At 39.7% G+C, this 26,948-nt stretch overlaps 2 protein-coding genes across 2 annotated transcripts; both read right to left on the bottom strand.

Moving 5' to 3' along the window:
• Positions 1-3,366: 3,366 nt before the first annotated feature.
• On the bottom strand, positions 3,367-10,217 carry LOC102714594 (F-box protein SKIP16). Its single transcript, XM_015842274.2, has 5 exons — positions 9,903-10,217; positions 4,475-5,191; positions 3,994-4,215; positions 3,777-3,883; positions 3,367-3,624 (listed from the first exon to the last, which is right to left on the bottom strand). The coding sequence occupies exons 1-5, from the start codon at positions 10,161-10,163 to the stop codon at positions 3,546-3,548; spliced, it is 1,386 nt and encodes a 461-aa protein (XP_015697760.2). The 5' UTR covers positions 10,164-10,217; the 3' UTR covers positions 3,367-3,545.
• Positions 10,218-13,341: 3,124 nt separating this feature from the next.
• On the bottom strand, positions 13,342-17,141 carry LOC107305219. Its single transcript, XM_040528992.1, has 4 exons — positions 16,572-17,141; positions 14,790-15,092; positions 14,524-14,615; positions 13,342-13,944 (listed from the first exon to the last, which is right to left on the bottom strand). The coding sequence occupies exons 1-4, from the start codon at positions 17,139-17,141 to the stop codon at positions 13,377-13,379; spliced, it is 1,533 nt and encodes a 510-aa protein (XP_040384926.1). The 3' UTR covers positions 13,342-13,376.
• Between the last annotated feature and the right edge of the window lie 9,807 nt (positions 17,142-26,948).

Consider the following 26,948-nt stretch of genomic DNA (forward strand, 5'->3'; position numbering starts at 1 on the left):
GGGTGCCACTGAGATAGCTCTCCATGAAAACCACACGTGAGTGGTTCTTTCATGAGGTTTTCATAGTCCATTGTGTTAGAAGAAAAACCCAGAGGCATGTCGAACATCACTGCAGCCATACTCGATGATTACTTTGTGTGCCATCACATACTTGAACATGAAGTCGATGGCGCTAGTGACGTCAAATAGGCTACATGCCAACATATGCTCTGCATGTAGTTGGATCTATGTAGCTAAATTTTAACTAATTTCCCATCCTAGTCTAACATACTAGATTTCCATTAATTGCATATGTCATGTTGCTATGTGTATGTGAATTAAGGAGGAGACTGGGGAGGGGGGCACGTGCCCCCGTATCACCCTGTGTGAGGACGTCACGAGGTCTTATTGTTCCTTTGTTTCAAAGCTTAAATTGGCAATCTACCCTAATCCTTTCTTTGGTCCTTGTTTTCATTATGTTAATTTTTGATGGATTCAATACTGCACTTGAGTTTTCAGTGGAGCAAAGGATTGGTGAGCGTTTAAATTATTGTTTCTGCATGTGACGTTGAATTCCATGCTAACTCAATTTATATGGATATACCAATTTAGCATTTTCTCCAACTGCCAGTAATCAAATCGGCCAAAAATGAAGAAATAGGAGGATCGAACAACTGCAAATCCATGCGCTACCTACAACTATATATGAATTTATGGTGTAAATTTTACATCTGGTGTAATTGATATTGATTTTTATTTGTATGATATCATTTAGTTCAAAATTGAACATGCCAACATCACACAAATAAAAATGGAGTATATGTGTATTATTTGTATCTTAATCCCCGATCATACTCATGAATTCATGAATTTAGATATGATGTAACTGAATGGTTAGTTTGCCCTCATACATCCTTATTGCGATTTATGGACTTGTGCATGCTGATGTTTTACCACTGATTTTTTTATTTCCCACAACAAACTGATCTTAATTATGTAGTATAGCAAATGTATTGATGACATTAAATTTTAGGAATAAAAACTCATGTTTGTTGTCTACATTTAGGTTCATCCTTTAGTTAATTAATTATAAAATGTAAATTAGTTGTTAAATATCATTGTAGCGTTAATACTGACATATTACTAGTTGCACAAAGGTTCTTGTTTATTCAGACAATGGAATTTGATCTAAGGTTCTAGGAGGCCATACTCCTCCAACATCAAATAAACTCCATTCAATTTAAGTGTTGTTAAAATACTTCACTGAGCATATGAAAATACTAGGCTTGCACTTCGAAGTGCTTCGTCCATATTATAATAGATGGTGAGGTTGTCTTTTTGACCATTTGTTTTATTAAAATAATTTGCATCATTATCACTTGTTTACTAAATATATTTTAATTATGACTTACATTTTCTCATATTTGCACAAACTTTTTAATAAATGAAACGTATACCAAAAGTTAATAGTATCATCTATAAAAATATGAAGGGGCTACATATGTTCCACCCTTCACCTGTGCAAACACAGTAAGTCTCAACATAATCAATATTCAGGCTACCGTAATAGGCGCTTTCTAAGCTATGTTTTTTTTATTTCTTAACATTTTAATATAATTTTAAAAACAACCAATTAAAACATGTTTTCAATTTTGAATGTTTTACCACACCATTCTCATTAGTGTTACAACACAACATTGTGGCGCCGGGTAAAGAAATTGGTGTGGCCTCATGGCCAATCACTTTGCACAGCCTGGACATTAATAGAAGATTGTGTTTGTCCACTTTTCATAGCATGATAATATTTTCTTGCACATCATTTTAGGTGCCATGGCTAAATAGTTTGTTTCTAAAAAATGTTTTTTTAAGAGATTGCTTTTAAATTTAAAATAAAGGAGGTTCATAATATAATGAAAATTCCTACATGCCACCTTTGCGATCACACTTGGGCATAACGATGGCATGCGTTGAACACACCAAGCAAGACCTTGATTAATCATCACCTAAAATTACTTAGTAAGCCATCTTTGGATGAGCTTCAGTCATGCCAAATCAGAACTTTTCAACTTAAAAATCCCTATAAAATAATATAAATTACCTCCCACCAAAACAAGAGTTAGTATGCTCCAAGCTAAGGGCATTTTTGTATTTTCCATTGAATTCCCTTCCATTACATGAATTTATAGGTTTGGTCCCCACATATGAGATCGGTGGGAATTAGACCCCTAAATTCTCCTATTCCATACTCTCCCGAATTTCCATGTCTTCCAACATATGAGATCGGTGGGAATTAGACCCCTAAATTCTCCTATTCCATACTCTCCCGAATTCCCATGTCTTCCAACCAAATTAGAGATATAAAAGTCCAACATAACCTAAATAATCTAAACTCCCATTCCACGTCACCGTCTCCCTCCAACCAAAAGCCACAAGGAGAACGAGATTTTAGATGGCTAAGGCCGCGTTCGGCTGTGGGCACAAATTAAACTGTTAGACGATGTATTTTTTGCAAAAAAAAATCTATAGAAAAGTTGTTTTAAAAATCATATTAATCTATTTTATATTTTTTAATAATTAATAATTAATTAACTATGTACTAATCGATTATTACGTTTTCCGTACCGAAATAAGTTAACTTATCCCTCTCCGCCGAACGCGGCCTGACTCTTCCTTACCGAAGGGGCGGTAATTGAGTGGGAATGGTGTTTCAAGTGGAAGACAAATTGCATCCCCAGCGTTCATCATGATTTATGGTATTTCTTACTTCAAAACCCACTCACCGAACAAAGAAAGGGCATCAATTCCCTCTTAAACTGCCCCTCTTATCTCTCTAATAACCAAACAAGGAATTGGAATTAAAAATTAAATTCCCATAATAATTCCATCCATCAACTCCCACCGAATTCTCATGCCCCTTCCCCATTGCTGCAAATCATTTACCGAACATATCATTTTGTGCTGGATGAAATTAAATTGCAACAAAAATATTACTGCTCATGTTTTGTATTATAATCCACTTTAGGTTTGTCCTAAGCCAAATTATTTATGTTTGACCAAAATTGTAAAAAAAATATATACTTCTACACACCAAATTAAATTCATTAAATAAACAATTGAATACATTTTTTACATTATATTTTTTTTGTGTTGCAAAAGTTACTATGATTTTTCTATAAATTAGATCAAACCCGATGAGACTTAATGCAAACCAAAAATAACTTATAATATAAAATAACAGATTGATTCTAGAAAAAGGTTTTCTAAGAAATGCCGATGCAGTTTTTTGGCAAAAATTGCACCATTATAAGGCGTCCACGATAATCCGATGACCTAACCAGAATTCAGAACAGACGGGGGGCACAGGGCCCTTAGGACTTTGGAGCATGCTACAAATCAAACACGCATTAACGCCCCCCAAAAAAAAAGAAGGGCTTTACTTCGAGATAACAAAGTAAGTGCCGCGTCCACAAGATCATTAAAAGCAAACCAACCTTGTTACATGAAATGAAACAGGTACTAAATTTATGCAGGTGCACTATTGCAGACTATTATGTTATGTACAGTCCTTAGAAGATGTACTCCTGTTTTTCCAGAGGGAATGGAGCCACCGTGACCTCAAAACGTTTTCCTTCAGGCCGGCCCAACCTAAAGAACAAATACAAAATTAGACCTCACACTAACAAAAAGAAAGCAGAAGATAATTCCAGTGTGGGCATATCAATGTCTCCACAGCACCCCGAATTCTCTAAAATGGTTCATTGATCAAGTAAAACATTATAAGCTAAGTTGAAACATACTTCCCCGGAACAAACGTGAAAGAGCCCTCCACAGATCCAGGACTGTCAGGCAGTGGCGTGCAACTCTCATACACAAACTCTTCCTGGCCTGGAGTTAGTAGAGGATACTGCACAGAACATGCCAAGAAGCATATTATCTACTTTGCGTCTGAAAAGTATATATGTTGCACTAAAATAAATTTATTGAGATTGTTCTCCTTTTCCGTTCCAGCAATACCTTCCCAATGACACCCTCCCCATTCACATCAGAAATAACCCTGTCCCTCCATCTGATGATCCAGTGGCGTGAGTAGAGCTGGCATGAGGAATAGTACACACCACCTAGCATGCATGCCTCTGGAACTGACAGGCGAATGGAGTATGTATACATATACGTATGTCTGCCCCCAGGCCGCCAACTATCTGGATGCTCTGGTGCAAAGACAGCAGATGCACGTACCTGAAAAAAATATCACGTGTTAGCCCACAGCTCTAATGGGATCAATCACATTAATTGTTTATATGTAGATGTTGTCATGAAAAAGTTAGCCCATCCAAAGCAGTACTGTAGGGAATGAGAAATGATGTGTGTGAGAATTACAACAGACAAAAACCTCAAATACCTTTCTTGTACAGAGAATACCCAAGACAGTTATCTCATACAGCTCTTCGTTCTTAATTAAATGATAAGAAATAATTAGGAAGTCAAGACTCATTACCTTCACACCATTTGTCATAGCTGAAGTACATAATGGGGGTGCTTCTGGAAACAGGCTGATATACCTCGAAGTCTTAACCATACGGGTCTTGATCATGCCATTCTGTAAACGCCTAAGGTGCTCTTCTAACCACAGAAGCAATCCGTCTTGGGGCATATCATTATTAGTTGGCCTTATCAATGATTTCGGTACACATGGCAACATTTGTCCATCTGGTAAATTGATGGTACCAACATAGAGCTCACCATCTGAACAATTAAGGAGAAATGTTTTTGGACTATACCATGAAGTTGCCACTACAACAAGCTTCATCGTATTAAAAACACCTCGGTCATTGTACTCACGATAAAATTCTTTTGTCTCCTCAACAATTTGCTCAAGTGGTGACAAGTGAACATTTATGCAGTGGTCATAAACAAAATAGCCTCCTATAATACCAAGAGGAGCCATGCGCACATTCTCGGAAAGATCTTCACTAAAGGGCAGCTGACCATTGCAAAAACGATACAGCAGTTTTGTGGGCATAGGGAGCTTGAAACCAAGATCATCCTCTGCTGATTGTATCTGAGCTTCAGAAACACCTTTACTCAAAGTTTTGAGTGCTTCAGGGAAGTTATCAGACAGCCAGCTCTTCAGCGAACTCCAGAAATATTTCACTCTCCTTACCAAAGGTAAAGGGTACATACCAAACGACTCCAACCAAACTTTATAGGCCTCCTGTAAGATCAACTGAGGTTTGTTACAATGGACTCAAGCAACTAGATACAAATTAAGATGTAGAGCCTTTTGTAAAATTAATTTGAAATAACATCATGAATAAACCAGTCAATAAATAGGAAATGGAATATTGAGAAATATTGCCCAAATTTTGAGGTTAACTGAACATTAGCGAACAAAACTGCGAGTTCTCTGGCATTTCTCAAGTACTACCTCCCTTTCACAAAATAAGATTTTCTAGCATTACCTAGAATCATATGGGTGCTAATGAATTTAGACATATATACAACTAATATACATTGATCAATAAATGAATGTCAGAATGTAGTCATAGCTAAAAATCTTACAATATAGAACGGAGGGAGTAGAATGCAACAAAATCATGAGCACAAGAAAATAACAGGTGCAAAATGGAGTTCAATCAACTTTCTAAGATAAAGCACCACACGCTGACAACTGCTTATCAAACATTCTTTGGGGTAGCTAAAATATGCTGCTGAGTGTTTACGTGGATATTTTTTTTAAAAAAAATTCAGGTCAAGGAATATGTATCTTTGAGTTCTGCTGACTGCTGCTGAGGATGATTCATTTGAAACAAGCATTTCACCTAATCTATAAGAAAATGCTGATTACTTCATGCATGGATATATGCACCATAAGATGTGATTAATTGGCTTGCATGTTAGCTGATTTTGGTCATGGGATTTGTGGAATTATCCTCACAGTAAAATAGCAAGGTGTCAATTTGAAGAACTAAAATATGCATAAAAGTCGGTAGGGATTAGGGAATGACAAGATGAAATGTGCCATCTCAAAATATGTTATCAACCAACGATGATTGCAGTAGTTGAAATGAAAGGTTTTAGATAAAGTTAGTTTGTTGCATTTCATCAAGAGAATATTATACAAGTGGTAACTTGAAGAGAGTTTCTTATCTATCCCACCCCAACAACCTCTCCACCTACATGAAAACTGACAAAAAGTACAAGAGGACTTCCTGCTCTCAAAAAATGGAAAAGATAATTATAACCAACCTAACATGTGGACCACACCTCATACCAGTCTCAAATGAGCTCTGTTTCATTGCTCCCAGTCATAACTTTCCCACACCCTATAACTTGGGCACACCACCACCAATCTGCCCACCCTGCCTTTTATCACCCACAGTGCCTCCAACCCTGTCTCCACTCAATTCCTATATGCCAGATGACAATTGCATCTGGAGGCCAAGATGGGAGCAAATAGTGCCGACTGCTGAGCTGCATTAGTGCCAAGAGATGTATGACGAAATGGGGACCGTCAGTATGTCACCCTCCTAGCTCACCATGAAATCACCTTTGCCAAAACTTTCCGTGGCACCCATGGAGCTTTATAGCAGCAGCTACGATCAAGGTGACTGCAAAGCAGTCTCAAGCAAACACAAACATGATTGCATGCGAGGCAGTTGTGGATGGTACTTCTTAAACCTATAGGTGGCTTTGCTGACCTTCACCATAGTCTTATCTTTTTACCTCTGCAGAAAGAGTGGCATTAAACAGGATTCCAAGTCATGATTCTCTAGGTCCAATTTGCATTTCCTCCAGGAATGCTTTTCTTTTGTATGTTTCTCCAGTGCCCCCTACACAATTTGAATGATAGATTGAATAGGATCTGCCTCTTATATACCAGGTCTTGGAGGATTTATAGAGATAAGGAATGCATATTATTAATATATTAAGCAGATAAGTTGATGCAACTACAATTAAGGTAATAAGCACGCAACTACCTTTCCAAGTGAGTGCACACAATTGAAATCTCAACCAGACAAATTATACAGTTTAGTTTAATGATGCACCCATGTATATCCTCTTGTTGCTGGAATTTTTTTCCTCTAAGGTTGACAAGCTGACCGACATTGTACACTACGAGTGACTGGCATGCACTATACCTTGGTAGTAGCTCAAGTGTTAGCAGAACCAACATTATGGGTAATGTACTTTTCTTACTTCCAAAATCATTCATACTTTACAGTTTTTTATAATACAGAAAAGATTGTATGCGTATAGAATCAGGTATTTCCATGATTTTTAGCTTTATATTATAGCTTCAGGTATCCTTTGACAATTAACTCACGGTAAAATTTGCTACAGAACAGTACAAGTTAATGACCTTTGCTGAAAGACATCATACAATCACGCACATGCTGATAGACACTATAATTTTATGGTTGTTTTCTGTAGGACGAGGCCAGCAGAATAATCTTCTTACTTAGGAGGGGAGAGAGTATACGCAAAATGTCCAAATCGCACCTCTACTCCCTTATTCCTCCTCTATGGAGTCAACACTCAACAGGCCCTAATACCTGGACACAACTTTCTTAACCGTGCTCTGCCCCCACCACTACCAGCTCCAGGACTCAAGCAGGAAGATCACCACGCCCTGCCACATTTTCCTCGCCGCAGCTGCCACCAGCTCCATCAAGCCCCCACTGCACTCAGCTCGTCGCCATTGCTAGCTCCATCAGATCTACCGTGTTCTGCTTTCTGCCCTCTACCGCTGCTCGCCAGTGCAGTTATTCCAGTGAGTGCGAGAAGCAAGAAGAAAGTGCGAGTAGGTGATTTCTCAATTATCTCTCCAGATCCACAAGTTATTGTATTTTAACAGAAGATTGTTTAGCGGAAAATTGCAATAAGTTTTGAGTATCTCCTAGCAAAGAAATGATTCAACATGTATTCAGCAAAGGACAAAATTTCCGTGTGTTTTAGAGTGTCCTGCAGAAAACGTTGCTTTAATTCATTTGCATGTTGTTTGTAATATAAAGGAAAATGTCTACTTAAAGTCTGCTTAACCCCTGAAGTATTGAGGTTGGCTCACTTAACCCCTGAAGTATGAAACTAGATATTCTACCCCCTAAAGCATTCAAACCGGTTCAGACAAACCTTGGAGTAGTTTTATAAGTGGTTTCGTACATGTGGACTTTTATGTGGACAATGACATGGAAATGGAGTGTGTTAAGTACGTTTTTAATAAGCGTAACGGCTTGGAAAATATGTAATTTTCAGGTTTGCCGATCAATGAGAGTAATGCATCTGTTGGTTCAACTTAGGCCAAATGGACTAATGTCTGTTCCACATAAGCAATACGACCACCTACCACATAAGCAATACCGTTGGCACATCATCGTCCACATGGCCAAAACCACTTATGAAACCACCCTAAGGCCTTGTTCGGTTGGAGGGGGATTGGGCGAGATTGGGCCACAACCCTCGTGGATTTCTCCCCCGCGGAATAAATCCCGGCCCAAAGAAAAATCATTGTTTGGTTAAGCCTAGTCAGGGTTCTAACCCGGCCCATCCCGGGATTTTTCCATTGTCTTGGCCGATGAATTAATCCTCTCCATCGGTGGTGTGGAAAAAATCCCGTCGTCTTGTTTGATAATATGTAAAATCTGAACCTACTACTTTTCGTAAATCCCTGCCAAAACGAACGGATGTTTTTATGAAAGGGATTATGGGAAAGTTAGGGATTCAAACCCCATAGGGATTGGGTGACATGGGAGGGATTCACCCAATCCTCCCCGGGATAGATTCCTCTTGGAGATTAAATCCCAACAAACCGAACAAGGCCTAAGAGGGTTATTTGAACTGGTTTGAATACTTCAGGGGGTTAAGTGGAACAACCCCAATACTTTAGGGGGTTAAGTAGACTTTTTCCTAATATAAAATACGAGGTCATTTAATTGGAAGTAGGTTCTTCTATTACGATGCGGACACCCATATAGTATATATTATTTCTTGTTTGATTTTCTTGTTTTATCTATTAGGACAGGACCATGAATTAGATAGAAACAATTATTATTGTATGTCCCTACTTAAGAAATTGAGCCAGCAAGCAAAACTGCAGAAGTCTCTATCGTAAAGACACACACATAAAGATCATCAAATCATCTTCATCTCACAATTACCAAAGGACACACAATAACCAAACCACATTCCAACAAGAAGAAGTATATGTTATATAGTAAAATTAAGAATGAGTCATGAATCATGATATGGATAGAAGGGATCAAACTGTTAGAAATTAAATTCTTGGATCACAATAGGACTACGAACTATGAAATTCTTGAATGCAGACAAGGTTTTGGTGATTAGGACAAGGAAACAGGCGTTTAAAGTATACAAATAGTCATGCCATTGCCGTTTAGGCATCCACTACTCTCTACTGTTAAATTGCACAAGTCCTGATCTTCATTTTTTTCACTAAAATCATAAAAGAAAACACCGAGATGATAAATAACTACAGAGTAGTTCCAAAATCCTCATCCTTCTATCCACTCCACACCTCTTTCAATACTTCTCTAGAATATTAGAAAATTGTATTTACCTGCTCTGTGTTCATCTATTTTTATTGGCGAAATGCATGAAGCGAAATGATAAATCAAATCTATTCTCACAAATCCCAAATGGGGTATCACTAAATAACAAAATAAAACAAGTGCCGTCTCTACCTACAACCACAAGCTAGGCTGCAGCCATCCAAATTTCGAAACAAAAGCATTAAAGCAACCACGCTACTGATCAACCGAACAAAACCAATTCAAGGCCAGCGCAACGGGGCGACGAGTTCGCTTTCCTGATCCGCGGATTCGATCGGCGCCGACGGCGGAGGCAGGCAGGCCAGACGGCGAGGTTAAGAGGAAAAGGACGAGGGGATGGAGGCGGGCGGCACCGACCTTGAAGGAAGGGAGCGGGCGGCCCTCGGGGTCGACCGGCGCGTCGAGTACGAGGTCGTCGGCGCAGAAGCGGCGCCACAGCGCGTCGTCCCCGGCAGCGGCGCGGAGGCGCGTGCTGGCGCAGGCCAGCGCCGCGGCGTGGCGCGCCCCGGCCTTGGCGATGACGGTGTCCAGCGCCAGCCCCTCCAGCGCCTCCAGCCCCCCCGCTGCGGGCTCCGCCGGCGCTGGCGCCGGCGGTGGTGGTGGTGGCGGCGCCGCCATCGGAATGTCAGAGACCAGAACGAGCGAAGGGGAGAGAGAGAGAGGAGAGAGAAAGAGGGGATTTTCTTTTCTTTTCCGAGCATATCTGCCATATATTCGGAGGAGCCGCGCTGTGGGGCCCACAGGGTGAAATGAACTAATTTAAAAAGGGGGAAATCTGCCGGTTGATGTACTCCTGAACTAGCCAACTTGGGTGTTTTCTTTTAAACTTATTATATTTATATATATCATATTTATACGGATTGGTGTGATTACTGTTGTATGAAAATGGTGGTATTACTTCTAATTATATGTCAAGCATGAGAGCTGAGTATGAAATGGCGAAGTGGGCGTTGTTTATAACGCTTTGGGTTCGTTGTGGGGTGGAGATGTTTGCTATGTTTGGGTCCTATGCGTCTCTTCTGTTTGGAAGAATTATGCGTCTCTTCGGTTTGGAAGGATTTTGTGAGAATTTTAGAGAAATTGAATTATTTTCTCTAAAATTTCTGTGATCCGAAGAAGCCCTAAATTTAATATAGATGCATGTATTTATAATTAGTTATTATTTTTGAGTGATAGATATTGTACCGTGGTATCTACAGTGACTTCATCGTCAAAACGAGAATGATAAATCCTGAAGAGAGCGTACAGGGATATAAGAATTTTGGTACTTACTGTTGGATACACGTGTTTTGCTATAAAAGAAAATATATTATAGTATTACTTAAAATAAAAATAACATTTTTCACTAAATCGCGTTATTTTATAGTGCATATTTATCTTAATTTAATTTTATATATGGTTATTATTTTATATTCGATGGTTTCTTGCTGATAAGTTGAAACGGTAATTTATCATATTTACGACAAGATAGATGGAGTGACAGACGTCACCAATATATTATTTTAAAGTACTATAGAAAGGGGTTTTTTGCAAAGCTGCACTATACATGAGTTGGAGAGTACGTGGAGTGTATAATCTCTTTGGTAACAAAATCTTCCATCAAAATTGAGGCATTGATTATTAATTATAGAATTTTTACAGTATAATATACTGACAGCATATACTGCACCACAAGGTGTGTTTGGAATGTGCCACGAAATAAAAGAATCATTTTAGTAATTTCATGGTTTTGCTTCAATCTAGTGGTGAAATGAATCCGAGTTCGAGATGCATAACGTTACATCATCAAACTACAGTGAGATACGATGGTGTGTGTGTGTGGCAGCAACACACATAGAACTAACCCTATATGACGTAAATCTTCGAAAATGACCCTAGAGAATAACATAAAAAAGATAAGTTTGCCCTTTCAAATTTTAAACTGCAATCTAATTAAGTGTAAAATCAAACAAATTTACACCCTTGGATCATTTATACGCGTAATATATACTGTCAGAATATTACGCCATAAAAGTTCTCGGATATCACGAGGTTTTATTTAATTTTCGTAAAATTCACATAATCTTCGTTATCATGGTTGTGGTTGAGGTTGCATAAAACCACAATGCTTTTCACATGTTGCACATAATTATTGTTATTATGGTATTAAAGCTTCACAAAGCAATATTATTAATCAATCTCATTTAACATTATAGCAAAATAATAACGAATTAATTTAGATTACTACAACTTTTATATGGTTGAGTAAATAACTCGTAACTTTTGCATATAAGTTTAGGACTTGCACACACGATGGAACAAAGAAAAATTGACTAGCCATGTGGTTTTACAAAATTATATATAGGACCATTATCGGTGTTATGGGCCTGGGGTATACCGTGTAATTGGAAGGGAGCCGCCCTCGGACCACGTGGCATGCCCCGAGAGGGGTCGGGCCCAGGACCAAAGAAGCAGTTACTTCCTACACCAGGGGTCAGGCCACCTGCGTAGGCACGCATGAGACATTTAATGGAGCTCTGCCAAGCCGTCCGCGATGGGATCGACGAATGTGACGGCAGACAGGAGGCCGGTCAGACCCCTACATGCAACTGAATGTGGCAGAAGGCATGATCTGTGTCAGCCCCGTCTCGTCAACTATTAATGAGAGGCATTTTTGCCCCCCCCTCTAGAGTGAGCTGACGTTCTGTCTTCGCTAGGCTCATAATCATCGTCGCCGTTTGCCAAAACTAAGTAGCCAGAAGTCTTTAGCATTTAATAGAGGATAACGTGGGTGTTTCCGCCCACATCGCAAAAGAACGCGACCCATGCTACGGTAAGACGTGCGCCGTTTTTGCACGTCCATAGATTCGACGGGTATTAATTGCCTATAAAATATTGTCTTCTTTTCCTAAGAGGATGGGTCCAGCCACATGTGGTAGCCCATTGTAGTATAAAAGAGGTCCTTGCCTATAGAAAAGGGGAGAGCTTTTCTGGTAGACAACCAATAGGCATTCAGCGTGCTTCGCCGCTTTGCCAAATTAATGTGTAACTCGTTGAGCCCCAACCAACCACACACAGGAGTAGGGTATTACGCTTCTCACTGGCCCGAACCTGTATAATCCGATCGTGCCAGCTTCCCTCCCAAGGGGCCCACCCCATCATCTCTTTTTGGGATGACAATTTTAACCACGGGTTCGGATATCCGTGGGTACCCAACCGGATAGGTATAGGGTTAATTTTTTACCTATGGGTACATCCGCCCATAACCAAAAATCTATTGGGTAGTAACTGAGTTTTATATTTTACCCGTGTGTAACCCATACCCGACCCAAAATTAACGTAGATGTTAATTTTGTTCTATCTCTCATACCTATTTTCTATTGACCTATCAAAATCTTGAACTTCGATAAAATTATGCTAGCTTATTTATAATTTGCATTACTCTTTTAAACCATCGGTGATAATTTTATAATTTACAATTCTATCAGGTATCAACCGGGCGGACAAAAGCGGGTATCGGATCGAGCACCCGACCTGACCTATTACCGTTGGTTATGAATTCGTTGATCAAGAGTAACAGGTATAATATATGGTCATGGTATGGTCCATCCACGGACCACGAAAACTGTATTTATTTTTATAATAGTTAAGATAAAGGTACACTCTCTAATAAAAATAACTTCTAAACCGATAGTTATACTATATTTTTATATCTTAGAATAGAATAGAAACTATATGTTCTAATAATAATAATAATAATAATAATAATAATAATAATAATAATAATAATAATAATAGTACAAATATATATTCCGAATATAGTTATGGCGCCTGCAGGGCTTGTCTAGCGCCCTATTTTCTGCGGCCATGAGCACAGGCGGCGCCGTTGAGCGCGACCACCGCCGACTCGACGTGGTCCAGCAGGTACCCGAAGATCTTCTTCCTCAGCCGCTCCACCGCCTCCGACGGCCGCATCCCGCCCACCCCCGCCTCCGCCTCCTCCAGCCAGTCGTTCACCCGCTTCAGCTGCCCCAGCGTCCCGGCCGCGTCGGCGTCGATCAGCCGCTCCACGTGCCCGAGGAACCACCCGCGCGTCTCCTCCCCGACCTCCCTCGCGGCCGCCCCCAGCCACGTGTTGTTCTTCGCCCCCTCCTCCGCTTCCGCGGTGGAGGTGTGGTCCGGATCCCCGGCCGCGGTCCCCGGCTGCGGCGGGGACCGGGAGACGGCGGCGGGGGCGGGGGCCGACGCGGAGTAGAGGGAGAAGTGGCCGAGGTCGCCGCTGGCCGCCGCGCGGAGCCAGTCCTCGGCGTGGCGGGCGGCGGCGGAGGAGCGCGCCATCGTGGCTTGCAGGGCGAGGAACTCGTCGACGGTCTGCTGCGGCGACTGCTCCGCCGCGACGGCGGCCAAGTCGGCGAATGCACTGCGTCATATAGAGAGCTTCATCAGAATGTCAGCTCAGGCCTTTACAGACTTGAATGCAAAATTCGAAATTGCACAAAAAAGTGTGAGGAATTTGAAAGAAAATCTAAAATTTGAACAGGTTTTTGCTTTACTTTTAGTGAGAGATTTTTTCTTAGGGGCAACTGTAGTAATTATAGTAACAGTAGAAAAATAGTATTTTTTTACTTTGTTAATTATTTGATTAGCAATATTTTATAATTTTGTTTTTTTAATAAAGATCAAAATAAAAAGGATGATATTACCCAACAAATTTCTACTACACCTATTATTATTATTAGTAGTATCATTTAATCACAGCCGTCCGATAAAAATAGATTAACGGTACGGATTAAATTCTATTTAAAATGCACCGGAGTTGGCCCCTTTTGTTAGACATTGTTTTCAAATCAAGTAATGGTTTTCTGTTTTGCCTAAGAAAATATCTGATCAAGTGAACTTTTTTCCCTAGTTTTGAATGGTAAGATCAAAATTACTACTCCTATACAGCTTTCTTGACAATTTTGATGTTGTGATCATGAAGGAAGAGCACTGCTTAAACCTCAGACACCGGAGCAAAATCTCTGCAGAAGAAGCTTCCTGCAATGCCTCAACAGCAGCAACCTCTGCAGCATCCCTGTAACACATGACTTCCTGCACATCATCCACAGATCAAATTCCCAAACATGTTACTTCAAACTTTCACCCGATTTCGCATGCGCAATTGTCGCAAAACTACACATTTCGACAATCGGTGCACTGCGCAAAGTCGAAAACCAAATGAGTTTCTGAAATCTGAATGAACCATGTGTTACACTATATGTATACCAGTCCAATGCTTTGGAGATCTGGTGGAAGCGACTCCCAGGAGGCGCCCATTGTCGCCAGTGTCGTCTTCCTAGGAGGAGGAGATGCCCTGACCATGTTGTTCATGTGTGACACGCTGCTGGGGGCCTTGTCAGTGGTCTTCCTTGTTGCAGCGGTGCTGCTGGGGCTTCTCCTCTCCATGGAAACATCCCCTGCTGATTTTGGAGGTGAGACTGAGCTTGCCATGGTCTTGGAAGTGATCTTGGTCTTGCTCTCCCTCTTCTGCTGCTGTTTCTCCTGATCTGTTGGGGACTTTCTTGTAACCTGAATGTGTTGTTATTCAGAAATGTTATTATTCAGTTGCTATTGCAGTCTCGATCTGCCTTCAGAAATACTGTGGCTATCACAATTGTGTCAATATATCACTTGTACTGATAATACATCTTTTCAACATGAACAGATTCTGAACTTTGGCATCTGGAGTAGGATGGATATGATTACTAGTTTGGGATGATAATAATGTTACTGTTTCTGTATAATTATATCATAGATGATGGAAAATAATGCTTCACCGACAGGTGAAACCAAGCAGAGACAAACTTGCTGTTGTGGCCTAACGACTGTAGAAAAGGCAGAGATTTGGCACAGAACCATGAAATCTTATTAGGTACACCTAATTCCTTTTATGTTTCACTCAAAGGGAATCACTCAAATCAGTAAAGCCGAATCGCTCCATTATAAGAATCATAAAAAAATTGCTGTTCTGAAACTTTATGACTGCATTCTCCGGATGGACAAATCAGTTGTGATGTCCATGTCAGCCCAAAGTTACAAGAATGAATGCATCACCGGTCACCACTAGGCAATATCAGTGATGACTGATGAGTGAGAAACCCAGCAAAATAATTAAGAATGCAAAATGCATTTTGAGAATATCAGATAGATGACTTGTTACCGAACAAATTAGAACAGATGACTGTTAAGAAAGATGGATTCTAATCCGGGGTGTTCCCTTATGCGTATTTATTTTAAGGCAATGCAAATGGCCATAAATATACTCTGAAAAAAATTACTCCATTCTCCGTTTCACAATGCTAGACTTCTAGCATGCTTATAATCATATAAATGCTAATAAATCTAGACATATATACAAATTATATATATTCATCAATAGATAAATCTAGACAAAACAAAAATATCTTACGATATAAAATGGATATAGTAACAATATACAATAAAATTTGTCACTCACTGAAAATTAAGTTCAAAACTGGTAAAGCACATTGAGAAACTAAGATAAATATACTACTATATTTATCCTTTTTTGTTCCTCGATTTGTGGGTTGCTTTTGAAGTGGTTTGTTCATATATCATACAAATATTGTAAAGTATTTTGATGTTTTTTAATAACTATTTGTATGGTATTTGGACAAGAAAGGAGAGACATATCTCAAGGGATCAAAAGATCGCCTCAACTGATAATCCATCACGAAAGCCAGTTAATTCACTCGTAGAAATGTTTCATTTCCATCGAACCATGTAAATGTAATTAGTCAACTGCGTGCAATACTGAGTTTAATGTTATCTCACATGGTTTGAGCTTAATGAAATGAAAAAAAACGTCGTAAACATCACAACAAAAGACATGCAAACTGCAATTTTGTAGCGTTCGTCTCATCATATTTGCATGTTGCTACGAAATGTAAACGAATGCATTTACATCATTAAATAAATTCCAAGGCAGCCAACAATTAATAATAATAATTATTATTATTGTTGTTGTTGTAAAACTCAATAACTCACCGAGTTACTCCGAGCCTGAGACTTAATCTCGCCGACGGCGATGGTATCATCACGCGGCCGGCGATGATCAACGCTCGCCTTCTCCTCCACGTCGCCGCCGCCACCTGTCCCCCACCCCCAGCTCCGCCTCAACCCCTTCGGCCCCAGCTCCGGCGACCCTCCTCCACGCAGGCTCCCGCTCCTCCCAGCGGACGTCCTCGCCCTCGGCCCAGAAACGGAGGCCGGCCGTGCGGTCGCCGGCCTCGCCACCCCAGCACCGGCCCGCTGCAGCTGCGACGACGACGACGACACCACATGCGAAGAAGAGCCAGCTCTCCTCGCCGCCGCCGCCGACGAGGAGGAGAGCGTAGTAGGTGTAGGAGCGAACCTCACCGTGGCAGCTGGCCTCCTGCCTGCAGCGCCATGGGGGGCTGCGCCATAGCTCTCCCTGCCCAGGTGGTCCAGCTCGCTGCTGCTGCTCCGGAGTGAGGACGAGGAGACGTTGAGAGAAGATGACATCTTCTTGACGTCCATCGCCGCCGCCGCCGTCGTCTCCCGCCGTCTCAGTGCCGGCTTCTTGGGTTTTTCCATGGGTGCCAAATTGTGGCAGCTAACTGCTCAAGATTTGTGTGGCAAATTGGTACCTACGCGCGCATTGCATGCATATACAACTAACTCTCTCTCAGTATGAGTGTGTCTTGGCATGCATCTTGCCCCTATATAGAGTATGGAAATATCCTCTTTATCCTAACATGTCATCAAAGTAGTAATATAAGGATACGTACGAAGGGCTTTTATTGTCGTCTCTATTGTTATATGCTTGCTGACGTGGAAAAAATAGACGATAGGAGAGAGAATGAGTTGTTTCGCATGGAGTCAACAAACATCGACTCTTGGCACATAAAACGAGAAGACAACCATAAAATCTATTTTGTGTGTGTGCTGACTCTAATTAGAGGCGCTGATCAGATGAATATGAACGAGAAATTAATTAGTCTAATTATGAAGAGTCAGCCTGAGAGACTTGTCCTTTGTATGAGTAGTTTTTTCTGCTGATGTGACTTGAGATAGAGCCCATAATATGTTCTACCATTGAACATGTCTTAATAATATATCTCTACCTAAACATGCAAGATCAAAAATCAACTTATACAAGTTACAATAAAAACAAAATAAATATAATTATGAATATTTATATACATAGTACTCATAAGTGCACCAACTTGTTACTCGTCAGTCGTCGTGTGACACATCTGATGGCTCAAACATCCGTACGTGGTTTAACGATTCAGATCCTCCTCTCCTATAGCAGGCAGATGTTCTATTGAGCAGAAACCTTTGATATTGAAAGTCAACATCCTATCATGGAAAGATCATTAACTAATTAAGTACCTTTTCTTTTTGAATCTTCAATACTTAATTAAATTTTTTTTGGTGTAAGGATCACTAATTTGATATACTATTTCTATATTACGAGGGTTTTTTTTTACACAACATAAACTTTTTCACAGAATCACTGTAGGTTGGCGGCTCACATTGATGTCATTCACATCGTCCGCAGTAGCAAGAAACGTTGGTAGGTGGCTGATGCAGTAGCATTTTGTGGCTGACAACATATTGACGTCATCCGTAGGAGTGTACGCACCACTTTCGCAGTTATCAATACATTGACATCGTCCATAGCAACAGTACATGTCGTCTGTAGTGATATTTTGTTTCCTTCAGTAATTTTATATAAAAAATACTACATGATTAGAGTTGTTCCTATGTGTATGCATATACATGTTGATATATTATCATTTAAAAGTGAACAATAATAAGATAGTATAATTATATTAATTGTGAAGAGAATAGCATGTACAGTGTTATTTTTTCTTGATGGGTAATGTAGCACTACTACTTTACATTTTGGAAATATGTAAATATTATACCACAGGCTTAGATAAATAATAATAAATAATATCTATCTATTTTTAATATAATATAGAGCACTACTTTATTTTTGATTTAGAGTTGGGGGAGTGTTATCTAGATGTTTTACATGATAATTTTTTATTTAAAAGGTTAAATAATAGATGTCATGATATTGAATAAGTTTATTGTGTATTTATGTATAATAAGTAGGTAGTGACTAAATAAGGATGAGGTCTTCATGAACTAAATTCTAACTTGCAATTAATCACTAATAATAATATGAAATAAATATTTGGTGAATAGGAACGAGTGTTTGGGATACGTAGAATTGCGTGTTGAATTGGTACTAAATTTTGATTGGTAAAATAAGTTAATCCTTTGATTTGTCTAACGTTGAATCACTGCAGACAATGGCAAAATTGCTCCCGAGCTTTCAATAAAAAACAACAAAACGAACTCGTGAATGTTTTCGGATAATAATGAATGAATAGCACAACTAGTGAAAACATGTGCTTTTCATGGTTGCTTAATATATACTTTTTCTGGTTGCTTAACATATGTTTTTCATGGTATTACTTTAATTCTACCTTTTCAATGCCAATGCATATTATTGTGTGTAATATTAATGGGTTCTTTCAGATTAAATAATATTTATTTTAGTTATTAATTAATATCTTGGTATACTCAGATCAATCCAGACGATGTGTATAATGCCGTAGCATTAGCACGGATACATTACTTCGTTTGTTCTCTTTGTTATAAATTGAATTTTAACTTGTATATTTATAAGATAATAATCACAAGTTAATCTATCCTCTAGAATTGTTTTTCATAACCATTTAGATGCTATGCAAAAACAAGGGAACATCATCCTAAGCTGAGAATAAAATATATTTCACTTAATTGGTTAGTGGCGAAGCAATCCTCATAAACAAATGTCTATATGTACATATACCTTTGTTAGCAACTTGGAGCATCGTCTTTTCGCTTTTACTTATACTTATAAGTTAAATTTGAATTTTAACCTTAAATTTAGATTTAATTTTGGGTTTTTTTATTATAGTTTATTTATTTTTGTCTTTGCTTTAGATCATTAAGAACACATATATAAAAGTTTGATTCATAAATTATTTCACATTTGCAAATATTTCATTTTGTTTTTTACTCAAAAAGCCAAACGATAGCAGTGGTTGGTATTTATTTAGTGATTATTAAACAAATGAGAAGCTGGCGATTAGTGAAGCTTCTAATACAAGTAAGGAGCATACTGAAAAAGTAAATCAAATGCCTAGAGGGGGTGAATAGGAGATAACATCTTTAAACAAATTAACCGAAGCTAAAACCTTTGGAAGTTCCGCTCAACCTTCGAAACTTCCGACTATACCAAGGCCGCGTTCGGCAGGGAGTCCGTTAGTTAACTTATCAGGTACGGAAAACGTAGTAATAGATTAGTACATGATTAATTAGTTATTAATTATTAAAAAAATATATAATAGATTAATATGATTTTTTTAAACAACTTTCCTATAGAATTTTTTTGCAAAAAATACACTGTTTAACATTTTGGGAAGCGTGCGCGAGGAAAACGAGAGAGATAAGTTAACTAATAGGCGGAGCCGAACGCGGCCCAAGTCTATTTGCTAATGAAATGAACAGTGAGCTAGCAAACTACTATAGCAAGTCAACAAGCACCACAAGTATAGCCCAAGCATTAGCTACAGTACAAGTGACAATAAGAGCAAAGGTAGAGAGAGAAATAGAAAGTTTTCACTAAGATTTTGCACGGAGACTTTTTACCGAAGTCCATTTTTGAGGGAATTGTACTCTTCGTTGAGGAACTCACTTGAGTCAAGTTTCTCCAAACCCTATCCTCAGGGTTGCACAAATGCAATTCCTTTACTTGGGGTGTCTCTTTTCTTTTGGAGGTGAGACCCAACCTTCACAAACTTCTACTTTGCTCACCACACACCCTTATTGGCTCAAGGAGTGACGCCTAGCCGTCTAGGTGTCCTCAACCGCCAAGAGTAAAATGCCTCCAATGAACTTCTTAAGGATGAATTAGTGCTTAAGAAATTTCTCATGAAGTCAACAAAGCACTCAAACCAGCTCAAAACCAACCACTCTTTCACACACAAAATCCAAATACTTAGATCTATGGAGGGTAGGAAATGAGAGAGCAAGACTCAAAATGAACCTCAAGAAATCAAGCCAAGGACCAAAAGGATGAACAATAGCAACAACAACCCTAGCTTGAGAGGTGGAGCAAAAGATTCTCTCCCAAAGGCACCGTTGGAACTTCCGGTCAGTTGAATCTCAACTGCCCTTAACACTTAGAAACTCAAAATCTCTTTTGAAAAACAACTCTTTAAAACTTTATGTATTCACCACCGGAACTTCTGACCATCTTATAGTACTAAAAATCAGTGCCCAAACACCTTTGGGACTTCTGGTGGTAGCCATTACAACCTCTGGTCAACTTACCAAACCGAAACCAAGTGACCAAAGCTCTTCGAAACTTTCAGTGGTCGCCACAAGAACTTCCAGCCATTTTACATAACCGAATATGAGCTTTGCCATGGTCATTCAAAACTTTCGGTGGTCACCACCAAAACTTCTGGTGGTTTTTACTGAACTAAAATACAAGAGCAAATGACCTGTTTGGAACTTTAGGTCATATCTTCGAAAGCTTCGGTCAAGAGAACACAACTTCAAAAAGATCACAAGTGACACTTCAAAAAGTATTTCTGAGCACTGGCCTAATTCCTAGATTTCATTGAAATACCAATCTTTATAATACGACATTTCTAATTGACTTAAAATAAACACACATTTCAACATAATTTTACCGCTTTTCTTCTCTTTTCAGGATGGGCAATGCAATGACTTCACTATCATGAGGACTACTATTATCCTTAACAATCTCATATTAGTCATCACTAATTGATTGTCATTAATTACTAAAACAATTTGGAAGCCTAGATGCACTTTCACATGCATGCTTGTATTTGTCGTGGAGTAACTAGAACTAGTGGAGAAATGCACGTGTAAATAAGAAAAAATAATGAGGCAAAAGGAATTGACGTAGAATGTTTGTGTAGAGATTGAATTGAGGTGAAAATGTTCAACCTCTAGACATGATCCGACAAATAAGTGAAACCCTTTTGCCATTGTTAGTTTCGACTGTAGTACTAAAAATCAATCAACTTGCATGGGCTATATTTAATTAAAAAAATTCAGATAATTAAGTGACTTAGCTAAACTTACACACAAATGACTTTCAATTCGGACTAAAACAATCTAGCTAGTTACTGATATTCAACTTGCTGGTGAGTAGCGACTGAAAGCTTCTATTGGTCTAAGATCACATTCAAATTTTCAATTTCACCCATTATAAATTTAAATACTTTTGGAACAAATTTGAGTATGTTCACACAAATTCAAAAAATCTGAAAATTTCGGCCGGAATAGCGGTTTCCTATCTCCGCGGTTGGGGTGGGGTTGGGGGAAGGAATGCTAGAAATATCTGTCTTGCATATGGAATCATGGTCGCATGACAAGAATGTCAAAGAACTTTAGAAAAAAAAAAGTTACGTAGCACTAAAAGTTCATAATTTTAAGCATTTTTTAATAACTGATTTCAACAACATGACACTGTACTTTGTCAAACAAGACACATCCAATTAGCCCATACAACTGGCAAAGCACAACGGGGGCAGATCCAGCACGTTGATTGAATTGCCAGCATGCAGCCGGAAGGTGAGCAAATCAATATGCTACGCCAACGGTGTTTCGCGGGTGTTCATCGTTTGGGTGATCGAGGGAAAATACGGAACTATATATTTATTTATTTATGAAAAATAATTTGTAAATCAAATATTTATATACGTGTTCTTAGCAAATGCTAAAAAATAAACTATGATAAAAACAAAACCAACTTAAAATTTAATGTTGGGAATTAAAATTTTAGCTTATAAGCATAAGTATAAGTGAAAAGATAATGCTGATGGTCTACAATCGGAGATACTAATAAATTTTCTAAGTGCGCCTTCGGTAGTACAACAACCTCGTTGTTTTGGTAAAAAAAGCATAAGTGAAACAACTTATTAGTGATTAAAAATAATTTGTGGATAAATTTTTTACATGTGTGTTCTTATTAATCTAAAAGCAAAGATTGAAAAATAAACTATAATGACAAAACCCCATAATTAACTCTAAATTTAAGTTTTAAAATTCAAATTTTAACATATAAGTATAAGCGAAAAGATAGGAGGCTAGGTTTGGATATCTTATCTCTGGCAAAATAACATGACAACTTATTAGTGAATGACTAATCAAGTGTTAGCTTAAAAAACTTTATATATATATATATATATTCTAAGGAAATATTTTATAGAATTTACTTTTAAAAATACACCATTTAGTCCTCTGGAAGTATACATATGAAAAATGAAAAAGTAAGACGATGCACTCTAAGGTTCTGTGTAGAGGAACTTATGATTGTAAGAAGCAGCTAGTGAGAAAGCAACTCCTTAAAATCTAGAAAAATTGAGTCTTTCAGTTTCTAGCTTCTAGTTAATTCTGGATTCAATTGACTCCATGTTGTTAGAAGGTGTTAGAAGGTGTGGGCTGTTTGAAAGAGCTTCTTATTTCATCTTTGTAGCTACAGTACCTACATCGGTGTGGCTACAGTATCTGCATCACTATTCATAGTATTTTTTTTCTATTTTTCTCACATGAACAATATCTATTGTGAGGACGTCCCAAAGCCTAGGTGGTGCAACATTTCGAGGCATGTCAGCGTGAAATATCTGGATGGATTGGGTCTCAAATAAAACCCAAATAATTATGGTAACCATCCCACCTCATCGCAGACCCCGACATGTCTTGAAGAGTGCACTACGAAGGCTCTAAGCCATCGGATATAAAATAGAAGACACAACCGTTAGAATAGCCACGCTAGTCATCTACATCATACGCCCGTCAACCATTTGATGGTGGCAACCAAAAGCGTACCCCAGAGACTCGATCTTAACAAAGACATATTCACCGGTTATCTCAACCATTTCAAACATATCCTCATGTGGGACTAGTCGCCTAGGAATACAACATAGTCTCATATAAATCATCTCAAACATAATATCCAAACAATAAGTGGTTCTAAGCATAAAACATAAATAGTCTTAATAAGGTTCTAAGTAGTACTTGGCGACAAGCCATACATATTGGTTAATAAGGTAAGCGTGCTACCCAAAAGCCCATAGGCAAACCGAGTAGGGTAAATCCCTAGTTAGAACCATCCTAGAAATCTGCAACATCACAATCTACATCAAACTCATCATCCAAACCGTCATTACCTGCAGTAGGTCTGAGCAAAAACAAGTAAAAGAAAACAAGAAATCAGTACATTAATCAAATTAATGTACTGGAAAGCCGGGAACAACCCTAGCATACTACATGTTGGTCATATTCAAGGATAAGCTGTGTATAGGTTAATTTGCATAAATGCCAGTTTTAGTTTACAACATGTTTCGTAACGAAATTTTATAACAATAATATAGAGTAAGTAAAACTTGTAATGTAAATGAATAAATAACACACATCTACCCCTCAAGGTAGATCATCACCACTCACCATCATCTCATCACCATTCACCGAACTTTACCCAAGTTCACCAACAAAACATTCTAACAATTTTCCAAGTTCACAAGAGCTTATCAAAATCACCCACTATACTCATGACACTTCACCATGCCGCTCATGACCATGAGCATGGCTAATCGATTAGTGCAGAGTTTGTACAACTTTTAAGCCCATATGATATGGATCGCTCTAGTTTGTTCGATACCCGCCGGTATCACCATACTCTACACATTGAGTGTGATCTAGAGGTCATAATGAAATCATTACATTGTTTATTGTCTAGCCTTGCATCAGCACGATGTGTGTTTTACCCACGCTACTTACGAGGCACGACACCGTTGTATTGGACAGACTACCCGCTCAAATCACCACATGCCATATGTCATTAATCAATTTCATCATATCACAAACCATAGAAAGTTCCGATAAGTTAGCAAAACCCGGTAACCCATACCCTTTGGCCTACCAAGATGCAAGGCTAAACTCTAAACAACTTAATAGGTTAAGGGCAGCCCATACTCAGCACATGTGGTTTGTACTATTTTCATTAGTTGGTGACATAGAGTGATGTCACGCCCAGAAATTCCTCACACGAATTTCTGAACTTAATTGTGTATTAAAATCCCTGTCCAGGATCAGCCAGGGTACACAAAAAGACAATGTTGATTACATAACCATCGTTCTTAGAAACAACTGAAAATAACACTTATTCTAACGAAAATGCAGCGGAAAGAAAAGTAGACTAGCTCCAGCGGGTACGGCTCCAGTCCACAGGCAAAGCTTCAACGACAGACCAGCTCACTCCTGAGAGACACCTCCAACGGACTCAACTTCTAGCTCTGGGGGGTAAAGTTGGGCAAGGCTGAGTACAAACCACCGTACTCAACAAGTAACACGAAAAAGGGGCAATAAATGATGCATAGGGATCATCAAGGACAGGCTAGGGTTAGTTGCAATAAAGCAGCAGTTAAACAAATAACAGAGATTAAAAATGAATAAAGATAATTGAATCAATTAAAGGATAAGTAAATAACAGTTGTAAAATACCACAACACTGTCCAACGTTACACCACGTTGTGACAGGCCCAACCCATACTCAACGATACACCATGTTGCAGTAGTCCCGGGTGAAAACCAGTTTACTCAAGTTATTAAAGGTTCACTAATCACAGTGAAGCTGAGAGTTCACCCGTAACCGTGGGCACGACTATTCGAATAGATTATACTCTGATCAGAGGTGTACTACTGTACCCACAAAATACGACTCCGCTACACTTGAACGTGCGCCGACATACCACCATGGTATACCGGAAAGCAGACCGTGATAGGACCCGTCACATAACCCTCCCTATTTAATCGCACCGCACTTCAGGTTTCACCCCCTCCTTTATACCAAGTCGGGCAGTCTCCTCTTGTGCCTTGGTAGATCCGGAAGCAGCAGAGGCTTTCGTTACACCACGATTGCCCGTCCATACTCCATCACGCCTACCCTTGCCTTGGTACGTTAAATAGTTCGAAGCCATGCTTCAAATCCCACCTTACCCATTTCGACATGTAGTTAGCACTTAATTACTTCCAGGGTTTCCCATGAACCGGTCATTAATTGCCATGGATGCGACTCTCAAAACCATGCACCCGCAGCCCACCATTATCAATATTTTAGTTGACATTAAGCCGAACCGGGTAGTGAATCATTATTACAGCTATTCAGAACTAAGCATGATTAAATGTGATCCCATGAGCTACTTGTTCTAAGCACGGCTAAGCATTAACCTAGGTCTAACTCTAATCAAGTTACCCTTGGTCTAGCAATGAATAAAGTTGCATAATCAACGGCATAATAATAAGGATTACCCGAAGAAAATAAATACAGTAAATACTTTATTTAAAACAATGCATATTTGAATAAAGAAAGTGGGGAATTTGCAATAGTGGGTTCAATATGATCAAAGATGAGTGCCACTTGCCTTGCTTTGGCCCCTGGGGAACTTCGGCGACGATCTCGATGTAAACCGGTTCTTCGGCGGGGTCCGAATCTAAGCGACAAAGCACAAAAATAAATAAAACAGGCACAAACTGTACTGAAACAACAAAAGAAAGTAATTTTTAATGGATTCTTGACAATTTTAAGAATTTAATGAAATTTGAATGGACCTAAACGGAGACTAGATGAATTACTTATGAATTTTAGAAGTTTTGTGGGTTTTTTAACTAAACAGAAAAGTCCTAAATCAATTATTGCGCAATTAATGGGGCTGCTGATGTCAGCGAGGAGAGAGGAGGCGCTGATGGGTGGGGACCACCTATCGGTGAGGGAGAGAGGGGAGGAGAGGCTGACGGGTGGGACCCGCCGGGTGGAGTGAGGAGAGGGGGTCGGCGTGCGGCTGACGGGTTGGGCCTGCACGACAGAGAGAGGGGGGAAAGGAGGAGGGGTGGCCGACGGGTGGGTCCCGTCGGTCAGTGAGGGGAAACAGGGGAGCGGGGAAGGGAGGTTCGGCCGACGGCGGCGATCGGCGGGCGGCGGCAGCGGCGGCGCATGGCGCACAGCATGGCGGCGACGGCGAGACGGCGACGGCGCACGACGCACGACCGAGACGGCGGCGACGGATTGGCGCGGCGACGACGACGAGCGATGAGTGCTGGCGTGTGCGGGCGCAGGTGGTGGCGGCTTGACGACGACGTCACGAAGGCGACGACGACGGCGACGGGTGGCGACGACGACGAACGCCGCACAAGTCCGACGATGGCGTGCGGCTCGGAGGCGGTCGGCCGGGGAGGAAAAGAGAGAGGGGAGGAGGAAGGAGGCGCTCACCGGCAGCGGCGACGGTGCGGGTGAGTCGGCGA

The sequence above is a fragment of the Oryza brachyantha genome, chromosome 11, assembly GCF_000231095.2.
Source record: "Oryza brachyantha chromosome 11, ObraRS2, whole genome shotgun sequence".
Lineage (NCBI taxonomy): Eukaryota > Viridiplantae > Streptophyta > Magnoliopsida > Poales > Poaceae > Oryza > Oryza brachyantha.

Bases quoted from the DNA above. Each gene is read 5' to 3' on its own strand.
- LOC102714594 (XM_015842274.2), bottom strand. From the start codon at position 10,163: ATGGCGGCGCCGCCACCACCACCACCGCCGGCGCCAGCGCCGGCGGAG. The intron at 5,192-9,902 runs GTCGGTGCCGCC...TTGATCTTACAG, and splicing joins GCCCGCTCCCTTCCTTCAAG to GAGGCCTATAAAGTTTGGTT. The intron at 4,216-4,474 runs GTAATGAGTCTT...TATTTTTTTCAG, and splicing joins CTATGACAAATGGTGTGAAG to GTACGTGCATCTGCTGTCTT.
- LOC107305219 (XM_040528992.1), bottom strand. From the start codon at position 17,141: ATGGAAAAACCCAAGAAGCCGGCACTGAGACGGCGGGAGACGACGGCG. The intron at 15,093-16,571 runs GTGAGTTATTGA...CAACACATTCAG, and splicing joins CTCAGGCTCGGAGTAACTCG to GTTACAAGAAAGTCCCCAAC. The intron at 13,945-14,523 runs GTTTAAGCAGTG...TATATGACGCAG, and splicing joins ATTTTGCTCCGGTGTCTGAG to TGCATTCGCCGACTTGGCCG.